The sequence below is a fragment of the Salvelinus namaycush genome, chromosome 23, assembly GCF_016432855.1.
Source record: "Salvelinus namaycush isolate Seneca chromosome 23, SaNama_1.0, whole genome shotgun sequence".
Lineage (NCBI taxonomy): Eukaryota > Metazoa > Chordata > Actinopteri > Salmoniformes > Salmonidae > Salvelinus > Salvelinus namaycush.
The window spans coordinates 27996480-28020734 of NC_052329.1; the positions used below are offsets into that span (position 1 = coordinate 27996480).

Below are 24255 nucleotides of genomic sequence, written 5' to 3' on the forward strand. Positions count from 1 at the left end.
CGGCTTCACTAACAGAGAGCATATTCACTAACAGAGAGAAGCTTCACTTACAGAGAGCAGCTTCACTAACAGAGAGCAGCTTCACTAACAGACAGTAGCGTCACTTACAGAAAGCAGCTTCACTTACAGAGAGCAGCTTCACTAACAGAGAGCAGCTTCACTAACAGAGAGCAGCTTCACTAACAGAGAGCAGCTTCACTAACAAAGAGCAGCTTCACTAACAGAGAGCATATTCACTAACAGAGAGCAGCTTCACTAACAAAGAGCAGCTTCACTAACAGAGAGCAGCTTCACTAACAAAGAGCAGCTTCACTAACAGAGAGCAGCTTCACTAACAGAGAGCAGCTTCACTAACAGAGAGCAGCTTCACTAACAGAGAGCATATTCACTAACAAAGAGCAGCTTCACTAACAGAGAGCAGCTTCACTTACAGAGAGCAGCTTCACTAACAGAGAGCAGCTTCACTAACAGAGAGCAGCTTCACTAACAGAGAGCAGCTTCACTAACAAAGAGCAGCTTCACTAACAGAGAGCATATTCACTAACAGAGAGCAGCTTCACTAACAAAGAGCAGCTTCACTAACAGAGAGCAGCTTCACTAACAAAGAGCAGCTTCACTAACAGAGAGCAGCTTCACTAACAGAGAGAAGCTTCACTAACAGTGAGCAGCTTAGCTAACAGAGAGCAGCTTCACTAACAGAGAGCAGCTTCACTAACAAAGAGCAGCTTCACTAACAAAGAGCGGCTTCACTAACAGAGAGCAGCTTAGCTAACAGAGAGCAGCTTCACTAACAGAGAGCATATTCACTAACAGAGAGAAGCTTCACTAACAGAGAGAAGCTTCACTTACATAGAGCAGCTTCACTAACAAAGAGCAGCTTCATTAATGAGGCTGACGAAGGTATTAGGTATTTTATTAGGATCCCCATTAGCTGTTGCAAAAGCAGAAGCTACTCTTCCTGGGGTCCACACAAAACATGAAACATTACATAATACAGAACATTAATAGACAAGAACGGCTCAAGGACAGAACTACATATTATTTTTTGTAAAAGAACAATACAGTACATTCACACAAACTATCTAGGTCAAATATGAGAGAGGTGTTGTGCCGTGAGGTGTTGCTTTATGTGTTTTTTGAAACCAGGTTTGCTGTTCATTTGAGCAATATGAGATGGGATGGATTTCCATGCGATAATGGCTCTATATAATACTGTACACTTTCTTGAATTTGTTCTGGATTTGGGGACTATGAAAAGACCCCTGGTGGCATGTCTAGTGGGGTAAGTGTGTGTGTCAGAGCGGTGTGTAAGTTGACTATGCAAACAGTATGGGATTCACATGAATGTTTCTTATAAAAAGAAGAAGTGATACAGTCAGTCTCTCCTCAGCTCTTAGCCAAGAGAGACTGGCATGCATAGTATTTATATCAGCCCTCTGATTACAATGAAGGTCCATGTTTTGTTATCCACTGACCTGGATGTTCTCACCCACCTACTATAAAACCCTGCCTCTCCCATAGAGATAACCTCAGACCAATCATCTCTGCTAAGACTGATGAAGAACCTACCTGTAGTAATGACTTATCAACCATTAGTCATTTGAACACAACACTGTTAAGACTATTAAAACAAGCTATTCTGGAACATGGAACTGTAGTACATACCATCAGCTGGGTCGAGGATCTCCACAGTGGCTGTGTCAGGGAACTCCAGGGCAGCCATGACAGATTCTGATAGAACAATCTGGAAGGTCTCAGACTGCTCGTACACTCCATCCTGCAGGATCCTCACCCTCCATGTGGCCGTGGTCTGACCTGGGTTAAACTGGACCTGCTTCTGGGCTTTACCACGGAAGTCCTTATCCTTCTCCGCAGTACCATCGGTGGTGCTGATGCCTGGGCGAGGAGGGAGGAGAGGAGAGAGGGGACATAGAGGAAGAGGAAATTATTACATGTACTGTACATAAAACATTTCTTCTTATAATGTGGCATTCAACAAGATAAGATCAAACGGTAGCATCCAGATATAATAACCGGTCAATAACAGAGCCCAGTCAGAGATGGGTCAGAGAAGCAGTCAGTGTTAGATAAAGTTGTGTCAGCTAGCAGATGGCCCTGACGTGGACCAGGAGGAGGGAGTAAGGTAATTACAGAATTGCTTGGAGGAGGGGGTGGTAATCAGGACGTCACTCTCGATCTGGCCCCTAGTGGTCTGACTGAACACAGAGGACACTGTAATACATATTCAATCTTACCAAGGTCAATTACCTACCATGCCACATTGGGAGATAATTTTGCTTCCTTTCAAGCTACATTACCTTGACACAATTAAGCTATATTGTGGGTAAAGCAGAATCAACTTAAAACAAGGTTGTCTATGCAGGTAGTGTAGAAGTATTGGTAGATCGACATTGTTGTTACTGCCCAGCCTACTGAGTCTAGCCTGCCCAGCTTGCTGGTGGTAGTTTGTACCAGTGCTGTTTGATCAGACCTGCTGTCACTGAGGGCTGGTGATTATGGCAGGACTCCTGCTGTTCAGCTAGCTACACAACCAGCTAGCTTCACTGGCTGGCTCGCTCTGAGATAGACCAACAAAAATATTAATGATTTAATTAATTAATAATAATAACAACAACAAACAAACACATAAATTAAGAAGCTAGATAAAGATAAAAGAGCGAGAGAGAGAGACTGAGAGATTCAAGTGAGAAGAGAGAAGATAACACTAAAGAGCTTCAACGATGCACAGATGGAGGAGTTGGGGTATTGGACCAAAATTACCATTTCATTCTTTGAAGTGAGCTTTGATATGCCTACACCAAGAAGGGAAATGGGCCATGTACGTGTTCAAGGGGCTGCTACAGTTCTTGCTGACATGTGGGGCGGCAGGGTAGCCTAGTGGTTAGAGCGTTGGGCTAGTAACCGAAAGGTTGCAAGTTCAAATCCCCGAGCTGACAAGGTACAAATCTGTCGTTCTGCCCCTGAACAAGGCAGTTAACCCACTGTTCCTAGGCCGTCATTGAAAGTAAGAGTTTGTTCTTAACTGACTTGCCTAGTTAAAAAAAAAAAAAAAAAAGGTTAAATGTAAGTCGCTCTGGATAAGAGCGTCTGCTAAATGACTTAAATGTAAATGTGTTCATAGATAACATGGATGAGCTAAACAGAGCCGGAATATATATCACCTGTCTTCAAAGAGCAGGCAGAGAAGCGGCTCCCTAACTCTGTCTAAATCCCAAATGAGACCCTATCCCCTACACAATGCACTACTTTTTTTTACCAGAGCCCTATTTGGGTTCTGGTTAAAAGTAGTGCACTATATAGGGAATAGGATGCTATTTGGGAAGCAAGCCCTGTCTCTCTCACAGCAGAAGGAGGACTACAGCTCCCTGATCCCAGAAGCAGCTCTGAGGCCTAGCAGCAGGCCTGGGTTTAAATATTATGACATTTTTGCTTTAGCCTATATAGCAGCAGGCTAGCTCTACATAGCTGCTATACTAGCACCTCCCCTGATGCACACAACTTTACCGAATGCCTCACAACGTCCAATAAAGAACCAGGTGTCCAGTTAAAAGTAGTGCGCTATATAGGGAATAGGGTGCCATTTCAGATGTATCCTAGATCTTGTGATCAGGGCTGGCTCTGGCAGGCCAGCAAGCAGGGCTGGGATGGAGCAGATATCCCCTGTCTCCTCTCAGTGTGAAGCACTGGCCTGAGATCAGTCAGTGTGTCATCTCAGTACCAAGGCAGATGGGTAGTGGGTCTGTCAGACTGATCTGATGCCTGTGAGTCTGGTTCATCTGAAGGCTTGGCTTTCTCTTTCCATCTCCCTTCATCCTTTGAGGTTTGAGATCCATTAAACACATTGAGGAGCAGAAAGGACTGCCTAACTGTTTTATGTGCCCGCTGTAAGCGGTCTGTATGCAGCTAAAATGAGGTCAGAGACCAAGAGCAGCACTGCCCCCTCAAGATTCTGAGCCTGCTTGGCAGGGTTGGTCCTGCAAAGCCAAAGCCCCATAAAGGGAGAGCATAATATACAAGGAAATTCTCAAAGCTGCTAATGAGAACCTTGACGACCTTGTACCTAGCCGGTGGGGATTCCGGTGGGGTGCCCCCACCCAGGCAGTGGCAGTGCTGGCAACACTAGCTGCAGTAACCCATGGGGAGGGGGTCACACTCGGACATTCAGAGAGGGGGTATATTATTGTGGCCCTGGCGGCACAAAATCAAAGTCGGACTGCATGGAGATGCGTGGGGACATGGTCATGACGGGTGGCCGTATTGTGGGTGTTTCAGGAATAAGGTGTACATTTGACCTCCATTATCTAGGATATGACAATGGTAAATAAATCTCTCAATTTTTGCTAATTTTTTGTGCGGTCTTGCAGGCCTTCTCATGCAGCTGCAACTGCAAGTGCATTTGTAAATCATGACCCATCTTGAGTTGGGCTCTGGGATGGTGCAATTGTTGAGAAAGTGAGCTTATGGTTGTGTGGGGGTAAGGGCTGAGTGTGTGTGGGTGTATGTGTGTATCCCACAACTGTTGCGAAGGAAGAAGTAAAAGATGTTAGGGACAATAGAGGATGATCCACAGATATATATAATACAAATCGAGGTGAGGGCAATGGAAATGCATATGGTAATTGATCTTCTTCAATTCGGTAAATGGCACTGTATGCTCTTTTCAAAGAATGGATCCCAGTCGGTTCAGGGCTATGGGATACAGGGGGTCGAGGGTGGTCTACCGGGCATTGGGATGACAAGCCATCTCGAGATGAGGCCTTTTAGCGGGTGGAATAGTAGGGACCAATTGGAGGTTTACTTAGTAGAAATGCAAATATCATGGTACAACTATATAGACACTCAATCATTATGTTACTTTTTAATAGTACGTTTACAAAAATATATTCTGATTAAAAGAATGAAAGGTGTGTCTCATTATGGTAAGTGGTGAAATAAGTATAGCCAGTTACAATTGTAATGGCTTAGCAGATAATAAGAAAAGACGATCAGTATTTACCTGGCTAAAAGAGAAGGATTATAATATCTATTGTTTACAGGAAACCCATTCAACAGTTTTAGATGAAGTTTTGTGGAAAAAGAACTGGGGGGGCAAAATATATTTCTCCCATGGGCAAAGAAATTCAAAAGGGGTGATGGTTTTAATTAACAATAATTTTGATCCAAATGTGCAAATTGTCCAAACAGATCCTCAAGGTAGATGGATTATTTTAAATATGTTATTGGACAATAAACAAATATGGCTTGTTAACCTATACGGTCCGAATAATGATGATCCAAGCTTCTTTGAAAATATATATAAGAATTTATCAACTCTACAAGCAACACTAGACTCTATTATTATAGTGGGAGATTTTAATACGGTCTTAAATACCTCTATAGACCGGAAAGGAAATCACACTACAAACTATCACCCTCAGGCACTTAAGGAAATCATGAATGTCATGGATATATTGGAATTAGTGGATATATGGAGACTTAAATACCCTGATTTAGTGAGATATACATGGCGGAGGCTGAATCAAGCTAGTCGTCTTGACTACTTTCTTATACCATTCTCTCTGGCACCAAAAGTTAAAAAAGTGTTGATAGGGGACAGAATGCGGTCGGATCATCACATAATTGGCATATATATTTCTCTTACAGAATTTCCACGTGGGCGAGGATATTGGAAATTTAATCAAAGTCTACTAGATGATAAATTGTTTAGAACTAGGACAGAAGATTTTATAACTGACTTTTTCAGACATAACATAGGTACAGCAGATCCCCTTATTGTATGGGACACTTTTAAGTGTGCCTTTAGAGGCCATGCAATTCAGTACTCATCTATAAAACAAAGGGAATTTAGATCAAAAGAGTCCATATTAACAAAGGAAATTGAAGGACTAACAGTACAGTTAGATAGCAATAAAAACGGTACCATAGAGGCACAGAATAAGTTAGAGGAAAAACAAAAAGAAATGGAGGAACTTATTCAAGAAAGATCCAGTGTAATATATTATAAAAATAAAGCGAACTGGATGGAATATGGGGAAAAATGCACCAAATTCTTTTTCAATCTTCAATATAGAAATGCTACCAAAAAAAATGTATTAAAACTTGTTACAAATGATGGAGTCACGCATGATTCACCAAATGATATTTTGAAAGAGGAAGTAAAGTACTTTAAGAATATGTTTTCGTTTCAGGCTCCTCCATCTCCACTAACTGAAACTAATTGTATGGATTTTTTTCCTATTAATAATGTAAAATTAACATCTGTACAGAAAGACTCATGTGAAGGCCAAATTACAGAGGAGGAACTGCTTGATGCAATTGGGGCCTTTAAGGATGGGAAAACTCCAGGGCTGGATGGCATACCAGTGGAAGTATACAAAACTTTTTTTGATATACTCAAAGGACCATTATTAGCTTGTTTTAACCACTCCTATATAAATGGTAGATTATCAGACACGCAACAAGAAGGTCTGATATCGTTATTACTGAAACAGGACCCAAGTGGTATATATAAAGATCCAGTCCAATTAAAAAATTGGAGACCTCTTACACTTCAGTGTTGTGATGCAAAAATCCTAGCAAAATGCTTGGCGCATAGAATAAAAAAAGTTTTGTCAGATATTATTCATCCTAATCAGACAGGTTTTTTACATGGACGATACATTGGAGATAATATAAGGCAAGTACTGGAAACAATAGAACACTATGAAATATCGGGGACACCAGGTCTGGTTTTCATAGCTGATTTTGAAAAGGCTTTTGATAAAGTACGACTGGAGTTTATATATAAATGCCTAGAATATTTCAATTTTGGGGAATCTCTTATAAAATGGGTTAAAATTATGTATAGTAACCCTAGGTGTAAAATAGTAAATAATGGCTACATCTCAGAAAGTTTTAAACTATCTAGAGGAGTAAAACAAGGTTGTCCACTATCGGCATATCTATTTATTATTGCCATCGAAATGTTAGCTGTTAAAATTAGATCAAACATTAATATTAATGGATTAGAAATCCGTGGCTTAAAAACTAAGGTGTCATTGTACGCTGATGATTCATGTTTTCTTTTAAAACCACAACTAGAGTCTCTCCACGGCCTCATAGAGGATCTAGATACCTTTGCTATCCTCTCTGGATTAAAACCAAATTATGATAAATGTACCATATTACGTATTGGATCACTAAAAAATACACATTTTATATTGCCATGTAGTTTACCAATTAAATGGTCTGACGGAGATGTGGACATACTCAGTATAAAAATCCCAAAAGAAAGAAATGATCTCACTCCAATAAATTTTTATAGAAAGTTAGCAAAAATAGATAAGATCTTGCTACCATGGAAAGGAAAATACTTGTCTATTTGTGGAAAAATCACCCTGATTAACTCTTTAGTCATATCACAGTTTACCTATTTGCTTATGGTTTTGCCTACACCTAGTGACCTGCTTTTTAAATTATATGAACAAAAAATATTCCATTTTATTTGGAACGGCAAGCCAGATAAAATTAAAAGGGCCTATTTATATAACGAATATGAATTCGGAGGGCAGAAATTATTAAATATTAAAGCATTAGACCTCTCACTAAAGGCATCAGTCATACAAAAGTTATACTTAAATCCAAACTGGTTCTCTAGTAAATTGGTACGAATGTCTCATCCTATGTTCAAGAAGGGCCTTTTTCCCTTTATTCAGATTACACCTGCTCACTTTCGGTTGTTTGAAAAGGAAATAATCTCCAAAATATCCTTATTTTTTAAACAAGCCTTAGAAAGTTGGTTGCAATTTCAGTTTAATCCACCTGAAAGGACGGAACAAATAGTACAACAAATATTGTGGTTAAATTCAAATATAGTAATTGATAAAAAAACTGTATTTATCGAAGAAATGTTTAAAAAAGGTATAATTTTTGTGAATGATATCATAAATAGGACTGGTGGAGTTATGTCACACATGCAGCTAACACAGACATATGGAAATGTCTGCTCTACCCAAAATTACAACCAATTAATTGCAGCATTACCACAAAAATGGAAGAGGCAAGTAGAAGGGGAAAAAAGTAAGGAACTTGTATGTCGGCCCTGTATTAAAGAACATAAATGGTTAAAGAAAAGTGTGATAAATAAAAACATATACCAATTTCATTTAAGGACCAAAAAACTGACAGCTGTGCCATATAAATTGCAAAATAGTTGGGAAGAGATTTTCGATGTACCCATTCCATGGCACATGGTTTATGAATTGATACGCAAAACAACGCCGGATTCAAAACTTCGAATTTTTCAATTTAAATTACTGTACAAAATTCTTGCAACTAATAGAATGTTATATATATGGGGTATACAATCTTCCCAGCTCTGCAGATTCTGTTGTGAGGAGGCAGAGTCATTAGATCATTTATTTTGGTATTGTCCATATGTAGCTCGTTTTTGGTCACAGGTCCAGGAATGGCTGAAGAATTGCAACATTTGCCTAGAACTAACGCTACAGATAGCAATACTGGGGGATTTGAAAAGCCATAGTCAATCAATCAATAATATAATAATTATTTAGCAAAAATGTTTATTTTTAATTTACAATCTGTAGAAGCTATGAGAATAGGAAGGTTCAAATCTTTTGTGAAGCATCACAGCACAGTTGAAAAATATATGGCAAATAAAAATCCGAAATGGATGATGTTGGAAGATAGATGGGAAGGGTTGAGTGGAACTGAAGGGTGGGACTAATAACAAGATAAACAATGTAGGGCATACGGGATCTGTGAAATGTGTATAGGTGCGGAGCTTTTGTGAAATAGCACAGTTACAAGTGGAAATAAAATTGGATGGACAACAGAAATAGAGGAAGGACTAAGAACAAACAAGAGAGAACTATTATAAAGTAGTCTGTGTCTGTAAAATAGGTATAAGATGTATAAATTGAAGGTAAAAGCAGAAGTGTTTATTAGTTTACTCCAATTGGGGGAGCGGTGGTAGGGTTGCGGGGAATAATAATAAAGGTATATTCTTTAAAAAAGTATGTATGTCTATATAGGTATGTGTATGTATATATGTATATATGTATGCATGCGTGTATGGATATATATATTTACCCCAAAAAATATGGGGGATTGGAAATGATGCAGACAATTACATTGGAAGCAACATTCTTTCCGCAATATTAAGCTGATCCACCCCAAAAAAAAAAAGAAAAAAAAAGAAAAAAAAAAAAGAAAAAAAAGAAAGGACTGCCAGTGTGCGGTGTGTGCTTCTAGAGGTTCTGTGTCCCTAATGGCAACCTATTCCCTCTATAGTGGCCTACCATAGGTCTCTGGTTAAAAGTAGTGCACTACCTAGGGAATAGTGTTCAATTTGGGATGCAACCCACATTTCTCCTGTTCTGTCCTGTTCTAACCTCCTATAAGCACACAGCTGGAGAGCCAGAACATTTCACTGATGCAATGATGTTCGTCTGAGAAATATATCCATGTACTCTCAAATACTAATATCTTTAATATTTTTTTAAAACAGCTTCAGAAGTTTCCACAGTATGGAATTGAGTTATTTATCGTCGTAAACAGAAATGCTAATCAGTCAGCCCATTAGAAGGGGGATAGAACCCTCTTCTTTGTGTTCTTCAAGAACAGTTCCTTAACTTGAATTATCTCTTGAAGAGGGCAGACTCTTGAGATAGTCTAATGGTCATATTATCTGCATATTATCTGCATATTATCTGCATACTCCCCTGAGAGAGAGCGAGATCATTAGCTAGCAGAGACTCAGGGCTGTTTCCCAATTGGTACCCTATTCCCTATTTAGTGCTGTACTTTAGTCCAGAGCCCTGTGGCTAACAATGGACCCTGGTCAAAAGTAGTGCACTATATAGAGAATATTTCAGGCCATTTGGGATGCACAAAGGAACAACGTAACACACCACAGCCTCAACGCTAGCAAATACACAGTGAGACACAGCTAGGGACAACTCAATACACCCGACCCATCTGATCTGACCTCAAACTTCAGCTATTCAAACTAGCACAGCTTTATTGACATCCCGAACGTATTAGGATTCTGGACAAAAACAATGAAAACAATACCAGTGGTGCCAGTAGTAGTCAGCCATAAAAACTTTGTTATAAACCCTGTGTATAGACTTTGTGTTATAAAACTAAGGTTTACTGTTGTTATAAACCCTGTGTATAGACTTTGTGTTATAAACTAAGGTTTACTGTTGTTATAAACCCTGTGTATAGACTTTGTGTTATAAAACTAAGGTTTACTGTTGTTATAAACCCTGTGTATAGACTTTGTGTTATAAAACTAAGGTTTACTGTTGTTATAAACCCTGTGTATAGACTTTGTGTTATAAAACTAAGGTTTACTGTTGTTATAAACCCTGTGTATAGACTTTGTGTTATAAACTAAGGTTTACTGTTGTTATAAACCCTGTGTATAGACTTTGTGTTATAAAACTAAGGTTTACTGTTGTTATAAACCCTGTGTATAGACTTTGTGTTATAAACTAAGGTTTACTGTTGTTATAAACCCTGTGTATAGACTTTGTGTTATAAAACTAAGGTTTACTGTTGTTATAAACCCTGTGTATAGACTTTGTGTTATAAAACTAAGGTTTACTGTTGTTATAAACCCTGTGTATAGACTTTGTGTTATAAAACTAAGGTTTACTGTTGTTATAAACCCTGTGTATAGACTTTGTGTTATAAACTAAGGTTTACTGTTGTTATAAACCCTGTGTATAGACTTTGTGTTATAAAACTAAGGTTTACTGTTGTTATAAACCCTGTGTATAGACTTTGTGTTATAAACTAAGGTTTACTGTTGTTATAAACCCTGTGTATAGACTTTGTGTTATAAAACGAAGGTTTACTGTTGTTATAAACCCTGTGTATAGACGTTGTGTTATAAAACTAAGGTTTACTGTTGTTATAAACCCTGTGTATAGACTTTGTGATATAAAACTAAGGTTTACTGTTGTTATAAACCCTGTGTATAGACTTTGTGTTATAAACTAAGGTTTACTGTTGTTATAAACCCTGTGTATAGACTTTGTGTTATAAAACTAAGGTTTACTGTTGTTATAAACCCTGTGTATAGACTTTGTGTTATAAAACTAAGGTTTACTGTTGTTATAAACCCTGTGTATAGACTTTGTGTTATAAAACTAAGGTTTACTGTTGTTATAAACCCTGTGTATAGACTTTGTGTTATAAAACTAAGGTTTACTGTTGTTATAAACCCTGTGTATAGACTTTGTGTTATAAAACTAAGGTTTACTGTTGTTATAAACCCTGTGTATAGACTTTGTGTTATAAAACTAAGGTTTACTGTTGTTATAAACCCTGTGTATAGACTTTGTGTTATAAAACTAAGGTTTACTGTTGTTATAAACCCTGTGTATAGACTTTGTGTTATAAAACTAAGGTTTACTGTTGTTATAAACCCTGTGTATAGACTTTGTGTTATAAAACTAAGGTTTACTGTTGTTATAAACCCTGTGTATAGACTTTGTGTTATAAAACTAAGGTTTACTGTTGTTATAAACCCTGTGTATAGACTTTGTGTTATAAAACTAAGGTTTACTGTTGTTATAAACCCTGTGTATAGACTTTGTGTTATAAACTAAGGTTTACTGTTGTTATAAACCCTGTGTATAGACTTTGTGTTATAAAACTAAGGTTTACTGTTGTTATAAACCCTGTGTATAGACTTTGTGTTATAAAACTATGGTTTACTGTTGTTATAAACCCTGTGTATAGACTTTGTGTTATAAAACTATGGTTTACTGTTGTTATAAACCCTGTGTATAGACTTTGTGTTATAAAACTAAGGTTTACTGTTGTTATAAACCCTGTGTATAGACTTTGTGTTATAAAACTAAGGTTTACTGTTGTTATAAACCCTGTGTATAGACTTTGTGTTATAAAACTAAGGTTTACTGTTGTTATAAACCCTGTGTATAGACTTTGTGTTATAAACTAAGGTTTACTGTTGTTATAAACCCTGTGTATAGACTTTGTGTTATAAACTAAGGTTTACTGTTGTTATAAACCCTGTGTATAGACTTTGTGTTATAAAACTAAGGTTTACTGTTGTTATAAACCCTGTGTATAGACTTTGTGTTATAAAACTAAGGTTTACTGTTGTTATAAACCCTGTGTATAGACTTTGTGTTATAAAACTAAGGTTTACTGTTGTTATAAACCCTGTGTATAAACTTTGTGATATAAAACTATGGTTTACTGTCCCATCTTTTGTTGCACTGTGTTTACTCCCTATTCAGTCCAGGACAGTAAAAGTTAAGGAAGGTTCACAGAGAGAGGCGTCTAACTCGGCGACAGCGGGTGTCTTTCTGATAACTACCAACTCTGCGTAACCTCTCCCATGAGTCCTTTCTGTCCCCAGGTGGGTTGGCTAAAAGGGTAAATCCTGCCCTGAGGAGAGGGGTCAGGGATGAAAGGTTGTGACCTGTATGACCCTGAGGTTGTCTGTCCCTCCCCTGCTCTGTCTGAGTCAAGAGATTGACCCGCCACTATTTTTGGTGTGCATCCCAAATGGCACTCTTCTATTTGTTCTCCAAGGCTATGTCCCAAATGGCATAAAGAGTGCGCTACTTTTGTCAGGACATCCATTAACATCCCTTTCCTTTAGAAAATGTGTGAATTGGACAAGGAGTGACAGTTGGCTAACTCAGCCATCTGCTACATGAACATGAAAGGCTGAAAAGCTGTGGAGCTTCCCTGGAGGGATAGAGCCAAGGATGTCATGATGATGTCTATGGATGTCCTGACTCTGATGGGATAGAGTGCCATTTGGGATGCAGGCAATGTGTATAAGGATGTGTATAATAAGGTAGTTTGACTCACTGACGAAGGATGTCTCTCCCAGGTATCCTCGTCGTTTGAGGACCACCTCCAGATACTTGGCCTCCTCGTCCACCACATAGTACTCCTTCTCCAGGGAGACCCAGGCCCAGTTCAGCCTGAACACCTGGTTCTTCAGCCTGTTGCCTCCTAAACACACACACATACAATCAGTAGTCTCAGAGAGGATCACTTAATAATGTGTCTTATGTGCCACTTAGCAGACAAGTGAATTACAGTACAGTGAATACAGGAACCCCCCCCCACACACACACACATTTGGAAAACTTTATTAGAATCCACAAATTACATTATATCACGTGCTAGTGTTGTTCTGTGCAGATGTTTGTGTTTGTAAACAACAACAGTCAACAACAACAAAAATGAAGATCGACATGAGAGGGAATTCATTCAGCAAAGACAACGGTAGCGTTTGAGTTTCTGAACTCATTATTTGCACTTCAAAACATTTATAATGGAATAGCTGTTCGTTTTCAGGACATGTTCCTATCTCAACATCTTCTCATTAGAATAATTACCTGGTGGTTTTATGGGTGCCTGTAGGACAGCTAGGCTGCCTGCCTATATTCGTTGGGAGGCATCAGTATCAGCACAAACACACGCACATGCATGCGCCCACACACACACACACACACAAGCATGAGCAGACACACACAAACAACACACAACCTCACTGCCAGTATATTCAGTGGGAGGTATCAGTGCAGTAGAATGTCTAATCGGCTTCATTGAAATTAGGAGATAAAGGTTAGTCTGTGTGTGTGTGTGTGTGTGTGTGTGTGTGTGTGTGTGTGTGTGTGTGTGTGTGTGTGTGTGTGTGTGTGTGTGTGTGTGTGTGTGTGTGTGTGTGTGTGTGTGTGTGTGTGTGTGTGTGTGTGTGTGTGTGTGTGTGTGTGTGTGTGTGTGTGTGTGTGTGTGTGTGTGTCAGGGTTGTTTTATCAGTCCTGTTTGAAGTGGAATTCAAAGCTCTGTATTCCTGGAGGACAGCACTGCCTGTTACCGTATCGACCACAGAGAGAGTGACACCACACACAGACATCAAACACACACAAAATGACAAGTCATAGCACGTAGGCGCTTACACACACACACACACACACACACACACACACACACACATACACACGCGCGCGAGCATGAACGTGCATGCATGCAAGCACACACATACACACACACACACACACTATTGCCATTAACATCAGGGTTATAACAGTGGCTCCAAGCCCCTCAGCCTAAACAGAAGAGTGTGAAATGAGGGATGACGGGAATGGAGTGAATGAAGGGAGAAAATGGAGAGGAGGGAGATGGAGGAATTCAGAGAGAGGAAGGATGATGAGTGAAAAGAAAATGGAGGGATGAAGAGGGCTACAGACCCAGGTGTTTCTACAGTACAGCTGGACAGCTGGCAGATGTGAGGTGGGAGGAATGAAAGAATGAAAGAGAATCCACAAGGAGGGTCTCATCCTGAGTCCCGAATGGCACCCTATCCCCACTGATTTTTTTCTATTCTTCCCCTCTAATCAGGGACTGAATTAGGCTTGGGACACCAGGTGGGTGCAATTCATTATTAGGTCGAACAGAAAACCAGCAGTAGTCCCTATGGGCCCTGGTCAAAATAAGTGCACTATATAGGGAATAAGGTGCATTTGGTACACATGCTGAGGGTATTGTTCTGGGTTTACAGACAGCTGAGTCTGTTTGGGGTTGGCACCACTACTGAGGCCATAATATCTCTCTCTCTCTCTCTCTCTCTCTCTCTCTCTCTCTCTCTCTCTCTCTCTCTCTCTCTCTCTCTTTCTCTGTCTCTCTCTCTCTCTCGCGCTCTCTGCCTTCATTCTGCCCTCCCCCCACTGAGCCTACCCTCCCTCTCTCTCTCTCCTCTCCACTCCACCATTCTGCCCTTCCCCTCCCCCCACTGAGCCTCCCCTCTCTCTCTCCTCTCCTCCATTCTGCCCTTCCCCTCTCCAGTTGTCATGGTCAGTAAATATGTCATGTCCAGTCGACCGCTCTGCTATGTAGCCTTTTCTTTTTCAAGAGAGGGTGAGACCTACACATTCACAAGGGTGTTATTGTTTTATTGTGTGTGTGCGTGTGTGTTTCATACCAGGTCCAGCAGAACAAACACACAGTAGAGGTCAGAAGAAGAAGAGAGAAGAGAGAAGAAGAAGAAACTGTAGTTTTTCGTTCACAACTAAACTCATTAGACATCCTGATTCTGTCAAGAAGACTGTGGAAGAAAACATAACTTTATCATGAACCAACTCAGACATCACTGCCTGAACCATGGAGTAAACTATACTGAACCACAACATGGCCAAAAGGACAAAGAGAGAGAACTGCAGGAGAGGAGACAAAACTCATCAGATCTGATTCTGTCAAGAAGACTCTGTGGCAGAAGAAAACACCTCATGACTTTATCATGAACCAATGAACCAACTCAGACCTCACTGCTGCCTGAACCTCTACCTGTCTTCTTCTGAACAGAGAGAACAACGTGAAAATGACAATGATACGGCTGAACTAACAGAGAAGAATAAGGTTAACAAAGTGAAGATGACGAAGGTAGAGCTAAATAAAGTGGAGATGATGAGGATACGGCTGAACTAACAGAGAAGAAGAAGGTTAACAAAGTGAAGATGACGAAGGTAGAGCTAAATAAAGTGGAGATGATGAGGATACGGCTGAACTAACAGAGAAGAAGAAGGTTAACAAAGTGAAGATGACGAAGGTAGAGCTAAATAAAGTGGAGATGATGAGGATACGGCTGAACTAACTCAAGGGCTGACGGTTTTCTGGCTGATCCTCAAAGTCTGATTGTTTCCATGGTAATGGGTTCCATCTACACGGTTTTAGTCGGAAGTTTACATACACCTCAGCCAGATACATTTCAACTCTGTTTTTCCCAATTCCTGACATTTAATCCTAGTAAAAATTGCCTGTTTTAGGTCAGTTAGGAATGTAAGAATTCCTATGTGAAATGTCAGAATAATAGTAGAGAGAATGATTTATTTCAGCTTTTATTTCTTTCATCACATTCCAAGTGGGTCAGAAGTTTACATACACTCAATTAGTATTTTGTAGCATTGCCTTTAAATTGTTTAACTTGGGTCAAATGTTTCGGGTAGCCTTCCACAAGCTTCCCACAATAAGTTGGGTGAATTTTGGCTCATTCCTACTGATAGAGCTGGTGTAACCGAGTCAGGTTTGTAGGCCTCCTTGCTCGCACACACGTTTTCAGTTCTGCCCACAAGCCTGTCCTTAAGCCATTAAGCAACAACTTTGGAAGTATGTTTGGGGTTATTGTCCATTTGGAAGACTCATTTGCGACCAAGCTTTAACTTCCTGACTGATGTCTTGAGATGTTGCTTCAATATATCCACATCATTTTCCTGCCTCCTGATGCCATCTATTTTGTGAAGTGCACCAGTCCCTCCTGCAGCAAAGCACCTCCCCAACATGATGCTGCCACCCCCGTGCTTCATGGTTGGGATGGTGTTCTTCAGCTTGCAAGCATCCCCCTTTTTCCTCCAAACATAACGATGGTCATTGTGGCCAAACAGTTCTATTTTTGTTTCATCAGACCAGAGGACATTTCTCCAAAAAGTATGATCTTTGTACCCATGTGCAGTTGGAAACCGTAGTCTGGCTTTTTTATGGCGGTTTTGAAGTAGTGGCTTCTTCCTTGCTGAGCAGCCTTTCAGGTTACGTCGATATAGGACTCGTTTTACTATGGATATAGATACCTTTGTACCTGTTTCCTCCAGCATCTTCACAAGGTCCTTTGCTGTTGTTCTGGGATTGATTTGCACTTTTTGCACCAAAGTACATTAATCTCTGAACGCGTCTCCTTCCTGAGCGGTATGACGGCTGCGTGGTCCCATGGTGTTTATAATTGCGTACTATTGTTCGTACAAATGAACGTGGTACCTTCAGGCATTTGGAAATTGCTCCCAAGGTCGAACCAGACTTGTGGAAGTCTACAATTCTTTTTCAGAGGTCTTGGCTGATTTCTTTTGATTTTACCATGATGTCAAGCAAAGAGGCACTGAGTTTGAAGGTAGGCCTTGAAATACATCTGCAGCTACACCTCCAATTGACTCAAAAGATGTCAATTAACCTATCAGAAGCTTCTAAAGCCATGACATCATTTTCTGGAATTTTCCAAGCTGTTTAAAGGCACAGTCAACTTAGTGTATGTAAACTTCTGACCCACTGGAATTGTGATAGTGAATTATAATTGACATAATCTGTCAATTGTTGGAAAAATTACTTGTGTCATGCACAAAGTAGATGTTTTAACCGACTTGCCAAAACTATAGTTTGTTAACAAGAAATGTGTTTTAATGACTCCAACCTAAGTGTATGTAAACTTCCGACTTCAACTGTATATGAACGTAAACCAAGCAACTACATCCATGCCACCGGCCCCATGTTTCCCAAGCCTGTCCATTCTCAGGGGTTAAGGCCATACTACTTTAATAACTCCTGCAGGTAGGACGTCTGCTGGAGCGAAAAGAGCTTTTCCCCTGTGTGTGTTCTGCCTGACTCTGCTGGAACAGAGGAGTGTGTGTGTGTGGTTAGATCTTCCTACCTTGTACTAGGGCTCAGAGGGAGCAGCTAGACCCATGCCACAGGTAAGCACAGTGTGTGTGATCTCTGAGTCGTGAAGTCTACTGGTCTTAATCACCTGGCCCTCTCCCACCACAGATCTCCCACCCATCTCTTTATGGAAAACTGCCACAAGGTCCTCATTTCCTTCCAGAACTCAGGAGAGTTGTGACGGCTACTGGCCTTATCCCTACCACATGAATCACCCGGCTCTACCCCACCACAGCAGTCAGACAACCACAGAAACTCTGCTACAAGCTCCTCGTTTCCATCCAGAACTCCTTCAACAACCCGTAGAGTTATACAACTACGCTAATAAGCACTCACAGCTGTTGTAAGAGACTTCTAACCGACTAAAATGTTGTTAAGAGAAGACGGATCTTCCTAACTTCCTGGGTATGCTGGATTAAAGTTAGGATCTTGTTGTAGAAAGCTTGGCATCGTCTCTAAGTTTACACAACATTGTTAATGTTAGCTTGATACACATTGGAGAATGGAGGAGATGAATAGTAACATTAAGGCTTTGGGTTCCCTATAGTGCACTAAACTCAGCAAAAAAAGAAACATCCTCTCACTGTCAACTGCGTTTATTTTCAGCAAACTTAACGTGTAAATATTTGTATGAACATAACAAGATTCAACAACTGAGACATAAACTGAACAAGTTCCACAGATATGTGACTAACAGAAATTGAATAATGTGTCCCTGAACAAAGGGGGGATCAAAATCAAAAGTAACAGTCAGTATCTGGTGTGGGCACCAGATTAAGTACTGCAGTGCATCTCCTCCTCATGGACTGCACCAGATTTGCCAGTTCTTGCTGTGAGATGTTACCCCACTCTTCCACCAAGGCACCTGCAAGTTCCCAGACATTTCTGGGGGGAATGGCCCTAGACCTCACCCTCCGACCCAACAGGTCCCAGACGTGCTCAATGGGATTGAGATCTGGGCTCTTCACTGGCCATGGCAGAACACTGACATTCCTGTCTTGCAGGAAATCACGCACATAACGGAGCAGTATGGCTGGTGGCATTGTCATGCTGGAGGGTCATGTCAGGATGAGCCTGCAGGAAGGGTACCACATGAGGGAGGAGGATGTCTTCCCTGTAACGCACAGCGTTGAGATAGCCTGCAATGACAACAAGCTCAGTCCGATGATGCTGTGACACATCGCCCCAGACCATGACGGACCCTCCACCTCCAAATCGATCCCACTCCAGAGTACAGGCCTCGGTGTAACGCTCATTCCTTCAACGATAAACGGGAATCCGACCATCACCCCCTGGTGAGACAAAACCGCGACTCGTCAGTGAAGAGCACATTTTGCCAGTCCTGTCTGGTCCAGCGACGCTGGGTTTGTGCCTATAGGCGACGTTGTTGCCGGTGATGTCTGGTGAGGACCTGCCTTACAACAGGCCTACAAGCCCTCAGTCCAGCCTCTCTCAGCCTATTGCGAACAGTCTGAGCAATGATGGAGGGATTGTTCGTTCCTGGTGTAATTCGGGCAGTTGTTGTTGCCATCCTGTACCTGTCCCACAGGTGTGATGTTCAGATGTACCAATCCTGTGCAGGTGTTGTTACACGTGGTCTGCTACTGCGAGGACGATCAGCTGTCCGTCCTGCCTCCCTGTAGCGCATTCTTAGGTGTCTCACAGTACGGACATTGCAATTTATTGCCCTGGCCACATCTGCAGTCCTCATGCCTCCTTGCAGCATGCCTATGGCACGTTCACGCAGATGAGCAGGGACCCTGGGCATCTTTCTTTTGGTGTTTTTCAGAGTCAGTAGAAACGCCTCTTTAATGTCCTAAATTTTCATTACTATGACCTTAATTGACTACCGTCTGTAAGCTGTTAGTGTCTTCAACGACCGTTCCACATGTGCATGTTCATTAATTGTTTATGGTTCATTGAACAAGCAAGGGAAACAGTGTTTAAACCTTTTACAATGAAGATCTGTGAAGTTATTTGGATTTTTACGATTTATCTTTGAAAGACAGGGTCCTGAAAAAGGGCCATTTCTTTTTTTGCTGAGTTTACTTTTGTAGTAGTGCACTATTAAGGGAATAGAGGTACAATTTGGGATGCACAGTTTGACTTCAGTGTCAGTTAACCACAGGGACGTCCTGAGACCATGTATAGGTATAATACCACACCAGTCTGCCTGTGCCCCGGTCATACGTCTCATTGTGAACATTACATGGTGGCATGATGTCTAATCATTTACATTACGCTGGAGACATAAACATTCACATCAAGCTAAGCTTTCTACATTATGCACTTTAAAGCAGACCTGCTTGGGATCAGGAATAGTAGCCAACATGGAGAGGGCAAAATCCAAATATGTGCAAAGCCTTCAGAAACATACTTTTTACATTCATAATTAATGACTCCGTGAATACATTCTTTACCATATGAGAGAGTCATCATCAAGTTTGGGAAGCCAAAATAACCACACCACTGGTGCTTGTGTCAGGCAGCTGAAGTGTGTTGGTGCATAGAGGTGTGTTGGTGCAAGTAGCCAGAGGTCAACTTCCCTCCATAACGTTTTTTTTTCAGTAATTAAGATAAGCAGGAGTTGAAGTAAGAACACTTCAAAGAAGCCCTAGAAAAACATCTCAGTTAATCTTTAACCGCTGCCCAGGGTCAATCTGCTGAGCTAGAGGTTAGTTGACTAAATTGGTTTCCCATATTACTCCTCATTCCCAGCCAATGGATAAGTAGTCACTAGCCACTTTTTTCGAAAGTATACACCAGACTAAAAACCTCACTTAGCTAATGTCCTCTGTTGCCAGTTCCAGAGTAACTTTAGATTAGACTCTTGATCTATGTACAGTGCATTCAGAAAGTATTCAGACCCCTTCACCTTTTCTTTGTTAAGTTACAACCTTATTCTAAAATGTATTTTTGTTTTTCCTCATCAATCTACACACTGGATCAATCTCATCAACACTCATCAATCTACACACACCCATAATGACAAAGCGAAAACAGGTTTTTAGAAATTGTAGCAAATTCATATATAAAAAAAAAATTAAATAAATATTCAGACCCTTTGCTATGAGACTCAAAATTGAGCTCAGGTGCATCCTGTTTCCATTGATCATCTTTGAGATGCTTCTACAACTTAATTGGAGTCCACCTGTGGTAAATTCAATTGACTGGACATGATTTGGAAAGGCACACACCTGTCTATATTAGGTCCAGTTGACAGTACATGTCAGAGGAAAAACCAAGCCATGAGGTCAACGGAATTGTCTGTAGAGCTCCGAGACAGGTTTTTGTCGAGGCACAGATCTGGGGAAGGGTACCAAAAATATTTTGCAGCATTGAAGGTCCCTAAGAACAAAGTGGCCTCCATCATTCTTAAATGGAATAATTTTGAAAGCACCAACACTCTTCCTAGAGCAGGCAAACTGCTCAATCGTGGGAGAAGGGCCTTGGTGAGGGAGGTGACCAAGAACCTGATGGTCACTCTGACAGAGCTCCAGCGTTCCTCTGTGGAGATGGGAGAACCTTCTAGAAGGATAACCATCTCTGCAGCACTCCACCAATCAGGCTTTTATGGTGGAGTGGCCAGACATTAACCACTCCTCAGTAATTATTATATATATATATTTTTTTAATGTAACTTTTATTTAACTAGGCAAGTCAGTTAAGAACAAATTCTTATTTACAATGACGGCCTACACCAGCCAAACCCGGGCGACGCTGGGCCAATTGTGCGCCGCCCAATCACGGCCGGTTGTGATACAGCTTGTATTTGAACCAGGGTGTCTCTAGTGACACCTCTAGCACTGAGATGCAGTGCCTTAGACCACTGCGCCACTCGGGAGCAGTCTAAAAGGCACATGACAGCCCGCTTGGAGTTTGCCAAAAGGCACCTAAAGGACTCTCAGACCATGAGAAAAAAGATTCTCTGGTCTGATGAAACCAAGATTGAACTCTTTGGCCTGAATTCCAAGTGTCACGTCTGGAGGAAACCTGGCACCATCCCTACGGTGAAGCATGGTGGTGGCAGCATCATGCTGTGGGTATATTTTTCATTGGCATGGACTGGGAGACCAGTCAGGATTGAGGGTAAGATGAACGGAGCAAAGTACAGAGAGATCCTTGATGAAAACCTGCTCCAGACCTCTCAGGACCTCAGACTGGGGAAAAGGTTCACCTTCCAACAGGACAACAACCCTAAGCACATAGCCAAGACAAACACAGGAGTGGCTTCGGGACAAGTCTCTGAATGTCCTTGAGTGGCCAGCCAGAGCCAAGACTTGAAACCGATCTAACATCTCTGGAGAGACCTGGAAATAGCTGTGCAGCCATGCTCCCCATCCAACCTGACAGAGCTTGAGAGGATCTGCAGAGAAGAATGGGAGAACCCCCCCCCCCCCCCCTCAAAAAAATACAGGTGTGCCAAGCTTGTAGCGTCATACCCAAGAACACTTGAGGCTGTAATCGCTGCCAAAGGTGCGTCAACAAAGTACTGAGTAAAGGGTCTGAATACTTATGTAAATGTGATATTTCCGTTTTTTTTTTTACATGTTTGCAACAATATCTTAAAACCTGTTTTGCTTTGTCATTATGTGGTATTGTGTGTAGATTGATGAGGAATATTTTTTTCCCATCAATTTTACAATAAGGCTGTAAAGTAACAAAATGTGGAAAAAGTAAAGAGAACTGAAAACTTTTCGAATGCACTGTAAATGGATTCACACTGTGCTCATTATAGAGGGACGGTCATGTTAATAGAAAATAAATTAGATTAAATTAGTTAATTCACCTATTCTCCCATGTCACTCTAGCTTTATTGTTGATGCCAAGGTGTGTCAGCGTGAAGCCTTCATCGTGGTATTGTACTGTTAACAGTAACTGTAGTGGGCTGTGTTGTAATGGACAGGAGAACTCTGTGAGGGAGGCCAGTTAATATAAGCGGCTGACCTGAGTTGTGCCACTGCCAACTCGGTGCCCTTGTCTCCCACACAGACACTCTCTCTCTCTCTCTCTCTCTCTCTCTCTCTCTCTCTCTCTCTCTCTCTCTCTCTCTCTCTCTCTCTCTCTCTCTCTCTCTCTCTCTCTCTCTCTCTCTCTCTCTCTCTCTCTCTCTCTCTCTCTCTCTCTCTCTCTCTCTCTCTCTCTCTCTCTCTCTCTCTCTCTCTCTCTCTCTCTCTCTCTCTCTCTCTCTCTCTCTCTCTCTCTCTCTCTCTCTCTCTCTCTCTCTCTCTCTCTCTCTCTCTCTGGCTCTCTCTGTGTCCTTGTCTCTTGTCTCCACACACAGCAGACGGTCCTTATTTGGTCACCCTGGGGGAGCTGGGGGCCAGGATGCACGACGGGTCTCCCCACTCCTCTCTCTCTCTCTCTCTCTCTCTCTCTCTCTCTCTCTCTCTCTCTCTCTCTCTCTCTCTCTCTCTCTCTCTCTCTCTCTCTCTCTCTCTCTCTCTCTCTCTCTCTCTCTCTCTCTCTCTCTCTCTCTCTTTCTGGCTCTCTCTGTGTCCTTGTCTCTTGTCTCCACACACAGCAGACGGTCCTTATTTGGTCACCCTGGGGGAGCTGGGGGCCAGGATGCACGACGGGTCTCCCCACTCCTCTCTCTCTCTCTCTCTCTCTCTCTCTCTCTCTCTCTCTCTCTCTCTCTCTCTCTCTCTCTCTCTCTCTCTGGCTCTCTCTGTGTCCTTGTCTCTTGTCTCCACACACAGCAGACGGCCCTTATTTGGTCACCCTGGGGGAGCTGGGGGCCAGGATGCACGACGGGTCTCCCCACTCCTCTCTCTCTCTCTCTCTCTCTCTCTCTCTCTCTCTCTCTCTCTCTCTCTCTCTCTCTCTCTCTCTCTCTCTCTCTCTCTCTCTGGCTCTCTCTGTGTCCTTGTCTCTTGTCTCCACACACAGCAGACGGCCCTTATTTGGTCACCCTGGGGGAGCTGGGGGCCAGGATGCACGACGGGTCTCCCCACTCCTCTCTCTCTCTCTCTCTCTCTCTCTCTCTCTCTCTCTCTCTCTCTCTCTCTCTCTCTCTCTCTCTCTCTCTCTCTCTCTCTCTCTCTCTCTCTCTCTCTCTCTCTCTCTCTCTCTCTCTCTCTCTCTCTCTCTCTCTCTCTCTCTCTCTCTCTCTCTCTCTCTCTCTCTCTCTCTCTCTCTCTCTCTCTCTCTGGCTCTCTCTGTGTCCTTGTCTCTTGTCTCCACACACAGCAGACGGTCCTTATTTGGTCACCCTGGGGGAGCTGGGGGCCAGGATGCACGACGGGTCTCCCCACTCCTCTCTCTCTCTCTCTCTCTCTCTCTCTCTCTCTCTCTCTCTCTCTCTCTCTCTCTCTCTCTCTCTCTCTCTCTCTCTGGCTCTCTCTGTGTCCTTGTCTCTTGTCTCCACACACAGCAGACGGTCCTTATTTGGTCACCCTGGGGGAGCTGGGGGCCAGGATGCACGACGGGTCTCCCCACTCCTCTCTCTCTCTCTCTCTCTCTCTCTCTCTCTCTCTCTCTCTCTCTCTCTCTCTCTCTCTCTCTCTCTCTCTCTCTCTCTATCTCTCTCTCTCTCTCTCTCTCTCTCTCTCTCTTTCACAGCAGACAGTCCTCAACCCACTGAGCTGCTCTACACTGAGTAGGCAGCAGAATAACCCTGGCTGAGTTTAAAAAATAAACTACACTACAGTATACACTAAGATGTTTACCTCGAGTTTTTGGGCCATCACCAAGCTCTGAGGACATCTCTCTCTGTTACATTCATTACCATGCTCCACTGTTTAAAACTCCCAT

General features: G+C 41.8%; 1 protein-coding gene across 1 annotated transcript in view; it reads right to left on the reverse strand.

The window, feature by feature from the left end:
* frem2b (FRAS1 related extracellular matrix 2b) overlaps nucleotides 1-24255 on the reverse strand; it is a 136152-nt gene that overhangs the window by 52359 nt on the left and 59538 nt on the right. Inside the window, exons 6-7 of the mRNA XM_038961809.1 lie at nucleotides 12883-13029; nucleotides 1666-1896 (exon numbers count right to left, since the gene is read on the reverse strand). Of these exons, the coding sequence (XP_038817737.1) occupies nucleotides 1666-1896; nucleotides 12883-13029 (378 nt within the window). The remainder of the gene's footprint in view (nucleotides 1-1665; nucleotides 1897-12882; nucleotides 13030-24255) is intronic.